Source organism: Strigops habroptila, chromosome 13 (genome assembly GCF_004027225.2).
Source record: "Strigops habroptila isolate Jane chromosome 13, bStrHab1.2.pri, whole genome shotgun sequence".
NCBI classification, from domain to species: Eukaryota; Metazoa; Chordata; class Aves; order Psittaciformes; family Psittacidae; genus Strigops; species Strigops habroptila.
Window position 1 is genome coordinate 11,673,078 of NC_044289.2, and position 15,759 is coordinate 11,688,836.

The window sequence follows — 15,759 nt, forward strand, 5'->3', positions numbered from 1 at the left end:
AATGTTCCGATTTGGTTTCCAGCTCTGAAATGGAGATGTCTTGATAAGATGGAAAAACAGCTTGTGCTCTGTTTGGCTCGTTTGTGGTATTTAAAGAATCTGATTTGTTTTGCCCTTTTCCCAACCCTAAAATGTCAGGAGTGCCAGGTTAGTTTTGCTGCAGAGCTCTACTATCAGAAAGCCTAAATACTTTGGGGAAAACCTAATCGGTTGCTTATCTACCGAAGGGAGTGAGGTTTGGCATTTGAAATGAAAGGCTTATCTAGGCTGTTACCAAGCATTTGAATTAAATGGGTATTAATGAAAACTATTTTCAAAGGTTTTGAGCAATTGGATTAAAAACCTTTCATCCCTTTTACTGCAGAAGACTTTACGGACAACTGGAGAATGCACAGGGCTGCAAGTTGCAGAGGCCAGAGACACTTGTACAATGAAACTCTTCTAGCATAAAAACACTAAGAAGAAAATGACTCTTAAATAATTACCAGAGCTTTCACTGCCCCTGGTGAGCGGCTGCACTGGGTGAGGGATGAATGCAGAGCTCAGGGAAGGTGGTAAATCCTGCCCTTTCAGCTCCCAAACACTGGCTGTTCAGGGCACAAAGATACTGGGGAGGGAGAAATAAATCTTGTGAATATCTGGAGAGATCCTATCAGTTTGGATTAAATGGCCAGATTAAATTCCTCCCAGTGCACTGAATTTGGTGGTGCTGCTGTCCACACACACCTTCTCACGGGCTCTGATCTTCCCACTTTGACGTCTGCCCACAAAGGGGAAAACACACACTTAGATTGCAACTGATACTGCATGTTTTCCTCATTCTCCTCCTCTCCCCCAACAGAAACGACACTACTTTAAGTAGAAATAGGTTAAGTGAAATTTGGAGATTTTATACAGCTCTTGCCCATTCCCTCTGCTGCTACCCAGCCCCTGAGGCTGTGGATTCCAGCAACACCAGCTCTGCTCAGGAGACACTCACCCTTCCAACCGCAAGCAGGTGGTGCCATTAGCCTGCTACGGCTGCCTGTCACCAGCACCCCACTGCCCCATTCCGTTCACCTGCCTGGGGAATGATAAAAAAGGAAGCTATTTATACAAAAAAAAGAGAAGATATTTTTCCAAAGCCCACGAGATGTGGGTGGGTTTCAAAGCTCAGACTGATTCAACAGGCAGAAATGTCCATTTTGCCAGCACTCAATTTGACAGAGCTTAGGCACAAAGTGTATCTCCACATCCAAATCACCCTTAGCTTTTTTAGTTCTTTCTACAGTTCTTCTTTTGTTTGCACTGCAGTGTTTCCTGCATGTCTTTGCAAAGAGACCTATTTGTTATCATTCCTTAAACATGTACCATATCTTTGTGCACCACAGTCTTTTCATCCTCAGGATGCATCTTATTCAGCCAGGAAAAAATTAGTAACAACTGCTTTCACTTTTCAGCCCTTACTGGAAACGTGGCCTTCCTCATTCCCTCTCCATGACCAACATTTTACTTTCTTGGTACCAGTAACACATCTCACTCAAATTTTGTTTTTTATCAGAAGCTTTCAAAGCACGTTCCCAAGGTGAGCAGTAACAGCAGCATTTGGATTCTGATGGGAAACCAAGTCAGAAAACACACAGACCAACACCCAGGTGGGAAGTGGTGGCGCTGGGGTAATCACTACAGCTCTCTGAGCAGAGGGTGGGTGTTCACAGACCCTGCCCTACTCTGCTTCTCCATCCCAGAATACAAAGGTCCCAGTGATAGGCCTGAGGCTGGCTCTCCCTGGCTGTAATGTGCTCTGTGTTACCTTCTGGCCAAGGCTCCTTTCCTGACTGAAATGAGAGTGGTAAGACCAAAGAAAAACTCCTTAGTTACTGAGATTCACTTCTGCCATCTGAGGTCTGGCAGCTGGGATTGCAAGAGGAAGGAGGTGGTATTTAGAGAGCCAGAAATTCAGGAACCAGTAACTCTTGAGCCTACAGCTGAGTGTAACATGCTGATGTCTGGCTGAAAGTCTTGGCACTGCACTTGGGCGATGCTGAAATGCTCCAGCAGCAGTGCTAGGAAGTAAACAGCGCCAGGCAGGTACGAGCTCTATAAATGGATCTCACCCACAGAGCTCCTCAGGCCTCCTGACAGATACACACCTCGCAGGCTGGTGCCATTTGTTCCATTGTACTCTCAGTGACACGTTAATGTTTGAAGATGAAGTAGGCTTTTCAAGCAGGCTTTAAGCACTATGAGACAGTCCTTTCTAACAGCACTTCTTGCACATTTTAAATTACCGATTTATTTTGCCTATTTTAAATCTGATCCCTTGCTTCAGACTCATCCAGAGGGCCTCCCTACTTGAGATTATTTTGATAAATGTTTGTATTCAGCTTCCGACCAATCTGAATTCCTCAAGGGAAAATTCTCCCCAGGAAATCTACTGATCTTCAAAGGGTTGAGTCAGGAGGATCTGAAGATCCAAATCCCCACACTTTATCCTTCCAAGGTGAAGAAACCAAGCCTCATATGATTTTCTAATGGCAAGTCTCACCTGCTGGGTTTAAATGTTGGGTCTTCTGCTTCTTTCTTAGAAGAAATTGGCAACATGTGACAAATCCTGTCTTTCTCATTTTATATTTCCACAGAAATCACAGAATCAGAGACTGGTTTGAGTTGGAAGGGACCTTAAAGTTCATCTAGTTCCAACCCCCTGCCACGGGCAGGGACACCTTCCAGGTTGCTCCAAGGCCCATCCAACCTGGCCTTGAACACAGCCAGGGAGGGCGCAAAAGTGATTGCAAACCTAGGAAGGGAAGCTCCTGTGTATGCACTGGTGATGGACAATGTAATCAAGTGACTGATGATCAACTTACTTATGCCTTAGTTTTGCCACTTGGGATAAGATATTTGAACCAAGATGTGTCCTATCCTTCCTCTAAGATGGCAAACCTAGGCAAAAATGTAACTTTAAATCTTAAGCAGTTCTGTTTAATTTACCATTAGAGCATTTGTTAGTAAGTTAGTCACCACTACATCTCTCACGTAAAGAAAACCAGAGAGAACAGTTGTGTGGGGCTCTACCAGGAGTGGTGGAGACTGGAGGAGCTGGGGACCAACAGCCACCATCTGTGCCATTTTGGAGAAGTGTAGAAAAGCTTTTGATAGCTGAGAATATGGAATAGTTTTTTTGCCAATTGATGAGTTACTTTTTGCTGTCATTAGTTTCACCTCACAAGGTGACCAGGACCATTTCACATCCTGCTCAGCTTATCTGAAGCTCTATGTTCTGCACCTGGAATAGACAGGGGCCATTTTTTAAAGCATGGCATGGAGGCTGGAGGAGGTAAAGCTAAGAGGAAATCAATACATGGGAAATTGCTGCAGGATCCTCACACTGTCCTTTGTCAGCAAAGGATTGGCACTGAAATAAAAGGAGCTGGTATGTGCTTCACCCAAGGACCCTACAGAGGTTAGGTCTGCATGGATGTGACTGTGATCCAGCAGTTCCAGCAGCAGAAGGTGCCTGTGGCAGCTCGTACCTCGCTGTAGACTCCATTGGGCTTGCACCCGGTCTGGGCTTGGGTTAGAGGGCAAATAGACAGTTATCCACCATGTGTTGCTAACCTGAGGATCTGTGGGAGGTAATCTGAGTTACATACCTGTGTTTTGGGAGCCAGTGGATGCTACCAGAACCAGCTGTGGTAGAGACCATGAGAACCAAGACCACAGTTGCCACCTCAAATACACACTGCAACATGGATGGATGGATGGATGCAAAACTGACTTCAAACAGCGCTGGATCCTATCACAGTCTGTAGCATCTTCATGCAGAGACATTAGCAGCCAGAGCACCCGCTGTGGGACTCAAGCAGAGGCTGAACGGCTGGCAGTAGTGGTGATCACAGCCGTTCCTGCTGCAGCAGAAGTAGCCTCAGTAGCCAGAGGAAGAGCTCATGGCATCTGCTGGAGGAGCTCCACAAACGACCCTTCTGGGTCCTGGGAAGATACAAAGGTTTCGCCTGAAGCTGGGACAGGAAATCCCAGGGACAGAAGAGCTGCTCTATTTGTGCTATTTCAGAACTCCTAAGCTGGATACACCCGACAGAGCCTGGAGGGGTTTTAGACATTTCTGCTGCCTCCTGCAATTAATGAGAAGTCATAAAGAGAGCTTGTTGTGTGAGTCTTGCTGGGTCCTGCTGTGCATGACAGGGGCCCAGCCCAGGCAGCACAAGGAAACCCCTAGCATGATGGAGCTTTACACAGCCGCCTTTGAAAGCAGCTCACTTGAGACATGAATGTGGATCACAACAAGCTGGGCAGCAGGCAGCTACAAACAAGTCCATTATAGACTGATTCTCCTTAATCTAACAGATATTGCCCAGTATCTCACAGCAGCTTTGTGTAAGGCCAGGCAGCGAGAGATTTAGCTCAAAACCACACTAGAGGATAATACCTTGAAATAGTGTTTGCTCTCGACTGGTTTAACAACATGGTCTGATTCATCTGTTCAGCCAGTGTAGCACCAAGACAGTGGAAGAAAAATAAGTCATGCTGAAAAATTGGTGCAGCTGACCTCACACATGAGAGAACATGAACAGATTGCTTCCAAAAAGCAGTTTGCAGAGACAGAGCACAGGGATTTTGGAAAACCGCCTCTGTGCTACCCAGAAATCCCCTTTTCCGGTGCTCACGAGTAGATGATACAAATGCTATACCTGCCTGATCTGCGTGGTAGATCCTCTCCCCATGAACAGGCTGGTGCCATTCCTTTTATCAGCTGGAGGAAGGCAGCAGTTCTTGCTTCTCTTCCGCTTGTTGTTCTGTTTCTGGATTCCACTAGAAGGGCCCTGGTCAGCTGCTCAGTTCAGGGTCAGCTCGAGCTCCTGCTTTGATCCATTCAACCTTTTTTCATGATTTCTCTGCAAAGTGGCCTGCTCCTGACTTGATACCAAAGGGAACGCAAGCCCTTGGAGCACTCAGAGCAGGGAGAGCCCGAAGGCATTGGTGCACAACTGTTATTTAACACCAGAGTCATCTGGCATGCTGAGCTCACTCAAGCCTTTCCAACTGTTGGGTTATTGCTTACTGAGAGCCCATGGTTTGGAAGGAGGATGTTGCTGCCCTAAGGAGTGAGCCATAATCACAGTGCTGATTTCCCATCTCAGCAAGCAGCAAAGGGGCAATGGCAGAGGGTTAGAGCAGCGCTGATTGCTTCTGCTCCCCTGCACACACAGGCAGCCACGTGCACACCAGAAGCATCATCCTTCCTTACAGCCCATCTCTGCCACTGATAGCTGTGATGAGCGCTCTGGTGCAAGATATGAGTCAGCTCACCTGCTGAAACTTCTTCCCAACATCGAGTCACGCAAGCCCCGAGACAGGAAGGTCTGGGTTCCCATCAATTCTGGGCATTATAAAGCCAATATGAAAAATGTAGCAGGTGGAGCTCATGCTTCCACCTCATTTTTCACTCCTCTGAACCATCCTGGTCTTCTTGGCACCATGGCTATGTGTTCTTTTTAATGGGGCTTTCACAGACCTTGTTCCAGGACTGAAAACAGCCGCCAGCGCATGCAGCACCCCAGGGAAGACCCCTGCCTTTTCCCAGAGCACATGGAGGGAGCAGGGCTCTCCAGCTGCTCCGTGAGCTTGATGTGAAGCCGTGATGTTTGTGAGGGACTGAAGCATGAACTGCCCCGCTAACGCTGCAGGTGTGAGTAACAAAGGAGAAGGAGGAAAAGGCTGATAATCAAAGAAAAAGAAGACAGCAAAAAGATAAACCCTCCCGAGCAGGCAGTGTGAGAAAGTATTAATGGTTAACACACTCTCATTGTGGAATAAAGGGAAAAAATGCAATTGCAAAGGGAAAGAGAAGTTTACGTTGCAAAGCAAGTTTGCCATTCACTCCACCACATTATTGTTGTTATTTGCTCTTCCCCCTTTGAACGATAAAGCATGCAAATGACCCTTGACTACAGGCATAACCCTCTGCCCACAACCTCCCTGCCTGTGTCCCTGCACACACACAACAAGAGGATGCTAAACACAGCATGGAAATGCAGGAGGACAATTGATTCTCTGACGTGTAGAAGCCCACAGGACTCCTGAGGGAGCACAGGTATAAAAGGAGGAGATGCACCTCGCTGGCAGCCAGAGGACAGGGGGGGAGATCCGAGAGTGTCCTCCCTGCTCAGCACGTGTCTGGTCCCCAAGACCCCCCAGGACCCACAGAGGCAGCTCTAGAGAAGAAGAAGTTGTATTTGCAACAGGGGAAGGAAGCACCTGGGCAGGAGCCGACCGAAGAAGCGCCTGTTTTCTAAGGGTAAGTGTGAGCCTCTGTACGTGCATGTAACAAGGTAATGGCTATTTGGAAATTGGAGACAGTGAAATTACACTGAAATGCAATCAAATTGGCATCAGTAATCAGCTTTGGCAGGTACAACAGCCTTTGGTGACAGCCTGTTGTACTATACAAGACTTCTCTGTACCAAGTTGAATGAACGAACAATAATTGAAACGATACGAAACAAGAACGAAACAATAATTGAACTATAGGATAAATGCAAACAAATAGAATTATAATACAGATGAGCCTTGTAAAAATGTTAGATGCTTACTGCCTGCAGCACAGTTCTCCTCTCTTGCTATACTGATGCAAGTTCCTTTTACACTGGAAAATGAAGAGTGTTTTACTCACCTGCTGATAAAACTGTGTTTGAGCCAAACCAAAGTACGAGGAGAAGCACAACAGTGTTGTTGCAGGTAACGTGAAGCCAGCTACAACGAGGCAGAGCAAGGCACTGAAAAGGATTTCTGCTTTTCTAATGTAGGATTTCATACTATAAAAGTCTGGACTTTACAAAACAGCAGGCATGGTAAATGCTTCGTTTCATCTACACAGTGGTATTTTTAAGAGTGATCAGATCAGGGTTTCAGAACCAGTAAGACAGAAGTTATCCACCTCTCCGACATCATTTCCACAATGCTGCTGTTAGTGCTGCACAGGGTGGGATGAAGCTATCACGCTTTATCTGCTGGAATGGTGCTAAAAGCTCTTCATCTTAAGGGGAATTTATTTATTAATCATTTTTGCACATGCTGCCAGAAAGGAAAGGAAGGTGTCCCTCACCTCAGGAGAATCGTGAAGGTAACAAGGTTTTGCAGAGCTGTCAAGTTGCAGGAGACACTTCAATTCGCAGTGTCTCCTCTGCAACAGCAGACAGCTCTGGGAAGGGGGTGCAGGACCCTGATTTCAGACTCCTTCCCAAGGGAAAAAAGCGGACAGAAATACCTCAAAAGCTGGGATGAGAAGCAGACTGTAGAGTTAAGGGAGAGAAGCCAAAGAGAGAGAAAACAGGAGGAGAAAGGCAAAGCCAGAAACAATTAAAAAGAAAAAACCAAACAGTAGAGAAAGAGAAAAGATCTCAAAGGGACAAAAAGTGGTTCTGGAGAAAACCCAGCAGGCAAAGCTGAGAAACCAGATACAGAGAGGAAGTGGTAATTGGGGCTGTATCCTAGGAAATAAAAAGGACTAGGTTTGCATTTACATGGATACTTCTCAGCTCACACAGCAGCTTTCCTGGGACTGATTAAATCTCCTGGTTGACGCTTTCTACAGATGCAGGTGCCTGAGTCTCCTGGTATCCCCCAACAGATGCTTTAGATCATCTCCTCTATGTGGAAAGATTGCATTTGGGATTTATCTTAGAGCTTTTTAGGGGAGAGCACAGAAGAGGCATGTCTTTTCAAGTTCAAATGAAAAAGAGGGCAAGCAGGAAAAGTGCACATTAAACCCAGAAGCCCTGCAGGTCTCTTAAAGTCACTTCTTTTGCTTCTTCTGAGCATTCCTCGGCTGTCTGAGGCAGCCAGAGCAATTCCATAACAGACCAGGTATCAGAGGGAGCCAGGAGTTAACAAGAAGCTCTGCTGGAGCCAGGAGCAATGGTGCTGCTCCCAGGGGAGCAGACAGGGAAGCTGCTAGTCTAATGGCTGAGAGCACAAGCAGCAGGAGGCAGGCTGAGAATGAGTTTGTGATAAGAAAGCCCATTTCTTAGTGCACTGCTTTTCCCCGTGGCTGTCCCTGCACTGCTGACACTGCCACTAATTCTGTTCTCTTTCACGGTACCAAGATCAGACCCACTTGCAAGACCCCCAGTTCCTTACTCAGCCTTCCCCTACAGTCAGGAGAGTGGGCAGCTGTGTCGGAGCAGTAGAACAGAGCTCACTGCTGATGTTTTCCATCAGAAGGGGTCCCCTCCTACCATCACCATCAGTAAAACCCACTGCTTGGAAAGTCTGCTTTGGGCAATTAGAAGCCCAAACAAACCCTTTCCATTTGGAAGCTGCTCTTTTTGAAAGAAAGTATTGTTATACATTTGGAAGGTTGTTTTTCTTTTCTCTTACGGAGATCAAACATCTTTCTGCTCCTTTCTTCTATAAAATAAGACAGAGAACAGTGAAACTTGATATTTTAAAGATTTCTATCCACATTCTTAAAGAATCTTTTTTTTTTTGAGCAAAAGATCAATCGCTTTCAGTTGAAACTCAGGAAGAGCATTCACTGAAATATTTTCCTCCCGTCCTTCGCTTCCAAAGACAAAAGCTCCTGGGGGTGTGCAACCTCAGCCCACTGTCCTGAGTCATTCCCAGCCCCAGGACACGAAGCACAGCAGTGTCTAGCAGAGGGCAGACACGGCTCAATTCCATCTCACCTTCCACCAAAGCTGGTGCTCAGGGCTGCGTAGGCACCTCACCAAGTGGTGGGGGGGCTCCTCTCAACACAGCAGCAGTCCAGCTCTCCTGAAGGGATGTGTTTTCTCCAGTCCCCCCCCCCCTACCCAAACACAGTGACTGAAGTTATGGTGGTTGGTTTGGCTAACCAAGCTCAGCCCTTTGATAAATGGGTTTGCCAGGGTTACCTGCGGGCCAGGATTATCCCTCTGCCCAGGGTTTTTACTTGGATTTCACTGTTTCTCCCCCATCTCAGGACATCCACCAAGGCCGCCCAGGCAGCTGTTAGGCACAGACCTGTGCCGTAGCCATGTGAGCAGACACACAGCCCTGGCAGAGCAGAGGGCAGGAGAGGTTCCAAAGGCTGCTCACAGATGGTCCTGTGCAGGCAGTGAGTGGCACAAAGGTGGCACTTGGCCTCCCCTCATTGCCACTGACTGACTGCTCTGCATTTCAGGTGACTCCAAAGGGTGGAAGATGCTGGATAAGGCCACCCTGCTCCTGTTCCTGCATTTAGTCACATGCTCCATCTCCTCTCCTCTCTACCCAGCTCTCAGGTAAGCTGCTGAGTGTTTTGGCCACGCTGCCACTCCTGCCTCAGCTCTGACTTGGTGCAAAATAAGCATGTGCCAAATTAAGGTTGCCAGCACTTTGGATGAACTCTGTGTGTGTTGGTGAAGCCTGTTTCTTTGGCCTGGCTTAATTTTCTGGGTACATTACTAGCCTAAGGGTGGTTTCCAAAGGCAGCAGGCACCTGATGGAATATTTCAGCCCAGTTGGTTTTAGAATTGAATGCTGGGTTCTGTAAAGGGAACTCTGGCAATCTCCAGAGCAGGCAGCACCTCCAGCTCCATCACTGGTTACAGCCTGTGCCTGCAGGTCACCCGCACTGAAGTCAGAACTGCAGATACTCTCATCCATGAACTCAGCAGCTGCCTAGTGTTCTTCCCACTACAAATCAATGGAAGCACAGGGTCCTATAATGGGGATTTGCAACATCCCATAGCAAATGCTTTAGCCTTGTGCAAAGCCATGGCATAACAATACCAGAATTGCTGGAATTTTGCTTGAGGGCGCTGGGAAGTCAGCGAGGGGGAAGTGTGTTTGAGGCAGCTCTATCAACCATCTTTTCACTGCTGAAATAGCTTCAGGGCAGATTCTAGTTGAGGAGAGTGACAACCACCAGTTGCATTACTAAGGAAATGGGGATGGCAGAAGGAGAAAGAAAAAGCAGACCAGGGAGCAGTGGTCAGGAAGACTGACCCCTGACTGGCAACTGAGCACATCTCACTGCATGCCTTGGGTTCCTCTTGCAGGTACAGTCCAGGGCTGGTTGCTGGCACGGCCGTGAGCTTCCAGCCACAGCACAGCAGCCCATTGCAGAGCCATAACCCCTCGGCAGAGGAACAGGAGGAGGAGGGTTTATTAACAGACCCCACTGAGAAAAGGTTTGTACCTCACCTCTCAGCCCTGCTGCAGCAGGAGTACGCTGGTTACAATCTTCCCCCAGCCCAGGAGTAGGCAGAAGGTTGCTCAGTCCCACCAGCACCGAAGTCCAAGCTCCAGCTGGGCCCTGCAACTAGAGCAGGGACTCAACCCTCACCATCACCCATGTCCAGCATCCTGCTGTCCCCGAGCAGCAGCGATGTACTGACGGGCATGGTCACAGACCCAGGGCTCCTGCAAGAACAGAATATCCAGCCAGGCCCTGGGAATCCATCTGCAGGTTGTTAGAGCCTGTCCCTTCCACCCCTGCCAGGAGATGGAGGATGGTTCATTCTCTCTAAAGCAGAGGACTCATTCTTACAACAGCAAGACCAGCCAAGTGGCTTGTGCTCCCCTTACCTGTGGGTATTTAGGAATCTGGGTCTAACCACAGGCTAGAGACCTGCTGGAGGCTCCTGTCACCCTGTCCCAGGCACAGCCCTCCCAGGAGGTAACGGTGCTGCTGCAGAGCACTGTAATGTCCCAGCCCCAGCTCTGCCCTCTCCCAGCCGGGGGTTCTCCTCTTTTCCACTGCTTTTCTGACCTCACCTTTGGTTTTTGGGCACTTCTCCTTCCTTGTTTTAGCATGGATACTGATTAACAGACATTTTATTTCACCTGCTGCCTCCATGCGAGAACTGAGCTCCCTCAAATCCTTTCACCCTCCAACACTAACGCAGTCCAATACCAAAAAGCATTTGCTGTGGTTTCCTGTCCCTGACAGCAGCAGTGTTCCATCTAGTGCATTTGGTTATCTGAAATACCCATTTCTCACGGTGTGCCTAGCTCAGAGAGCACACCCTGTGCTTGTCTTTCCCCGCAGGACGCAGCGCCACGCTGATGCCATATTCACTGACAACTACCGCAAGTTCCTGGGGCAGATTTCAGCCCGCAAGTTCTTACAGACCATCATTGGCAAACGCCTCGGGTAAGCCACAGCCCTTTGCTGGCCTAGGGCTGATGTTCTGCTTATTACACTGAGAGGTTTCTTTCATCCATGTAGCAGAAATAGGTGCCTTCTACTGCAACAGAAGCAAGCTCTCCTGCTGTTCCATATCCCAAAGAGCATCCTGCATCCCTATGTCTCAGATCCCCCTAATCACAACTATCATTAAGCAGCTTAATTAATCCTTTCCTCCAAGGCTGTGTCAGATCAGCTAAGAGCTCTACCGTAATACCAACAAGCACAAATAGTTGCAAAGCTCATTCACTAGCAGGAAACAGGTATCCCTGGCCTGCTTTGAAGACAAAAAACAGCCTCTCCACAACCACTCGGGGAGCTCTGGCTGGATAGATCAGTTCCTGCCACTAAATAAGACCAACTAACCACTCGAAAGCCAGCTTCACTCCCCCTTCTAACACAGGAGCAAATAGAGCTGACAATTCCATACTGAAATTCAGCAGAATGGCCCCAGGCTCAGACCCAGCAGGTTTCCTCACTGCGCTGCTCAGCCTGAGCCAATCTCTGAGCGAGGCACTAAAAAGCATCTCTGAAACCAAGATGTTTCTCATCTTTGCATGACAGAAGCAGTGCGAGCAGCCCAGGAGAAGGGGTGCACGAACTCCTGACAAGGCGCCAGTCTGACAGCATCCTGATGGACAGCCGCTACCACCAGCACATGGTGCTGCTGGACTTCCTGGGAGCCATTCTGCAGAACCAGAGGTAGGTGGGAATCAGTTTGTTATCTGCTCCCTGCAGGAAGAGGACATGGTCCTTATTGCTGTCTGGCTTCCAGGTATAAAGCTACTGGATTAAGTCTCATCTTTCAGGTACACTCAGGAAAAGAATAAAGCTCTTACCTGACCCCATAACCCAGCCCATCCCTTATGTGGGCAAGTAGGGTGCAGATACGAACATCCTGCTCTGAGCCAGCCTGCACCACATCACTGTGCTGTCTTCTCAACCCCATATTTCAGTAAAATACCAATGGAAAGATGAAGAATTTCTCCCTCAATCCCAATTCTACCATCACTGTCCCATTCTCTTCTTCCACAGGCCTCAGGACATCTCCAGCAGCCGGTTAGAAGGCTTTCCCAGCACCCTGGCTAAGCTCATGTAAATATTTCTCCCTTGTTCATCTCTCCATGCTCTGGTGAGTACCATTCCCTGCTCAATTCTGTACATAACACGCTGCTTCTGCACTGCTCAAGCTGTTTAAAGGCTCTCCTTCAGAGATACCAACTCCCACTGCTGCCCATGAAAGAAGGTGCTTGCTGCAATTTAAGGGGAAAAAGCTCCCACTCAATTTTGTCAAGTACCTTAAGTCCTGTTAGTCTGAACAGACAGTGTTGTGAAGTGCATGTGGATGGGTGGTAACAGGCTTGCAGCCTTGTAAAGCTATCTAAGGCTGTGTGCCCAAGTGTTTAAGCTGGCTAAAGGTAGACGAAAGTCTTCGCCCCGGAGCAGACTCTGCCTCTAGATCCCTGGGACATCTCAGGTTTTCCCTGCACTGAACAGGAGAGGAATTCTCACTGTTTTCTGTACCCCTCACGCCTGAAAGTCATCACCTGAACTTGAATTACACTCCAAACCCTGCCAGCCCTGGGGGGCTGAGAACTGGCAGACAGTCCAACCTTGGGAAAACCTTCACTCGTACAAACATCAGTTGTTCTGATTGAAGCAACCTCATCTTACTCCTCTGTCCCATAGAAATTAAGCCTGTCCAACCAACAATACAAAGGGGCATGGAGAGACCTGTGTGCATATTAAAGAAAAAGGGGGCTGGGAGGGTGGAAATTGTGCCTATGGATTCAGCTGGGAGAACGTGGCCTTTGAGCATCTCTCTTGTGATACTTCACTTGGTTACCTTCCCACAAAGAAGGTCAAAAAGCCTCCAAAGAATGAAAAGCCTTCTGTGTGTGCTCACAAAGTTTCCTCATAGTTCTCTTTTCCTCCTACTTCTGTCTAGAGGAACTCAGAGCTCACGGACCTGACTGTACAGTAACCTCCACAGCAATGAAGACATTCCCAGGTGTGAGCAGCTGGCAACTGATGCTCCTCAGATCTGTTCAAAGGAACTCAGTTCTGATGCACTGCTTCATTTACTCCAGTCTCTAGAGTCTCACTGCCCTCTCTAACTGCTGGTCTGCGTACTGAATCAGACAAAAACCCCACCTCCATGGTTTAACCTCGGGCTGCTTTACATACAAAACCTAAACCAACCAGTCCACTTGTGATCCTGGGGACATGCTGTCTACTGATTAAGGCTTTCAAATCACAAAGCATAGCAAAATTTCTGCCAAGTCATCATTCTGTTTGAGGGCCTGATTAATAAACGTGAAGCCACCCAAAGGCCCCTTTAGGCAACTTCGCGCATTGATTACAGCCTCCTCTAAATAGATGCTGATGGCACAACCACACACAGAGCTTGGTTCAGGGGGAGGCAAGACATGAATCCACATGTCTACCACCCATTAGAAACACTGCTGTGGGCTGCTGCTGTCTGGCTCCTTGGCAGCAAAACTGAACTCTAAAAAGCTCAGCTAAAGTTCCTGCTCAGCCTTGAGGGGTCCAAACTGAAGCTACAGCTCTGCAAGAGTTAAAGGAGATCCCTGTGCATCAGCTTGGGCTGGCACTGTTTTAATTCAATGTGCCAGCCAGTGGCTCTGAACACCATGGCAAGTTACAACTGTAAATGTTTATTAACCCAGTGCTCTCATGCAGCTCCTTCCTTCCCTGTCACCCCAGTTCTGTTGTTTGTGTAATAATTACGTCTTCATACATGTAAATAACATCAGGATGGGGGCTGCTTTCCCCCCATTAGCAAGAAATAAAAGTTGTTCTAAATAAACCTGTCCAACAGCAGGTCAAGATGGCTCTTTGTCTGTTGAGATCTTAGTTTCTTGGTTCTGGGACCGGAATGAAAGATGTCGCCCAAAGACAAGTGCACCGAGGATGACTCGGAGCTGTGCTAATGAAGGCACCAGGTACACCACCAATAACTTAAGCCAGGTTGGGAATAGTGGCATGCAAACATCTATTAAAGTCTCTGAAATCATCCCTCCTTGCACCCAAACAATTCCTTGATAGTCTGCAGTAGAGAGCAGCTCATTTTTCCTCAGGTGACCGTGTTTTAGGACAGGAAGCACGGAAATCAGCTCATACTTGCACCAAATCCCTACCACTTACACTCTGCCTGTTGAGGTTGCACAATTCCAGCACTATGAAAGTATCAGGAACTGCCCAGCAGGACTGGGAAGCAATGAGGGGATGCTGAGGGAGATCAGTGCAGCTGTGGCAGCAGGAAGAGCACCAGTGGGTAACCTGTCACCCCTCCCCAGGCAGGCAGCTGTCAGTGAGACACGAGCCATCCTTCTGCTGCACATACAGCTGGGCAGAGAACCCGCCGAAGGAAAACCAACCCTAGCAGGACTGGTTCAGAATGTGCTTGTGAATGTGCTCAGTAACAGCAGGCACACTTGAAACCATTAGGACTTACTCGCTCCAAGGAAAGGAGTTATGAAAAATGAAGCAGCTTCCTAAAGCAGTAAGTAAATGGGGTAGCGACAAGTTAAAGTTCTGTTAAGTGGCAGAAAAGCTGTATGAAAACACTGGATTGGATACTCCCAGTAAAATCAAAGTCTATCAAAACCACTCTGAGAGACCTAAGTCTGTATGGTAAATAGCTGGGTGAGTGCAGCTATTTATATACAAAAGGGACTCCTGTGAGTGTTCAGTGTGCATCAAAATGAGGAAATGAATGCTCAAACTCTGGGAGATTAAATATAAAAACAAATAAAGCAAACAGAAAATGTCTTGAGGAATAAAAGGCCAAAAGAATAAAAAACACCTTCCCTAACACAGAGCCAAAGAGGTAGAAAATCAATAGCAACACACACAGCTTAGAGAAGACACATCACATCTGTACTTGCCTTCAGTAACATATCAGAGCTCTACAGGCACAGGGAAAGGACTGCCCTAGCACGAAGCATCAGTGGAAAAACTTAACAACAAAGTGGGCAGTAACAAAATATGAGGCTCAAAAATGCTCACCAGGGTGAAAAGGAACTCCACAGTAAAACACTGTAAGGAGTAGCTTAATTATTTCTTGCTTAAAAGTCCATTAGTCCCACAGGACTTGAATGGGAGATGAGATCAGGTTTTGAAGGAGTGCAGAGGAGTTCATTAAACCTCTACGGCACCCTGTGTGATGTTCATGAGGAGCAAAGGGGTAGGAACTATCACAAAGAACAGAAACAGTGAGTTAAGTGTGAACAACTGCTGCAGGGAAGAGCCAAGATGGCTTTTATAGAGCAGTCAGGCCTCACACATGCGAAGTTCTTTGGAGGATTCGGCTCCACACCCTTTATCCACACGCCTGCTGGTTGATACAATTTTCTTGGATCTCCAAAAGACATTTGGTAAAGTTCCTTTGCCAAAAGGCCTTTAAAGAAACTAGTCTGACATGGGACAAAGACGCAGGGAGGAAGCAATTGCCAAGTATCCCATGTGGAAGTTGGTCATCAGGAGATTCTAGGCTTTGGTTATCCCTATCAGCATGTCCTTCAATACAGCCCAAGTGTGCTGCCTGAACGCTCCTTAGTAGTCTTAAAGGTAGTAATCACCTG

General features: G+C 47.6%; 1 protein-coding gene across 1 annotated transcript; it reads left to right on the top strand.

Moving 5' to 3' along the window:
* Positions 1-9,177: 9,177 nt before the first annotated feature.
* GHRH (growth hormone releasing hormone) lies at positions 9,178-13,990 on the top strand. The gene is made up of 6 exons (XM_030502972.1): positions 9,178-9,263; positions 10,023-10,154; positions 11,015-11,119; positions 11,717-11,854; positions 12,188-12,284; positions 13,101-13,990. Exons 1-5 carry the CDS (start codon positions 9,184-9,186, stop codon positions 12,249-12,251), a joined length of 519 nt encoding a protein of 172 aa, XP_030358832.1. The 5' UTR covers positions 9,178-9,183; the 3' UTR covers positions 12,252-12,284; positions 13,101-13,990.
* Positions 13,991-15,759: the final 1,769 nt, after the last annotated feature.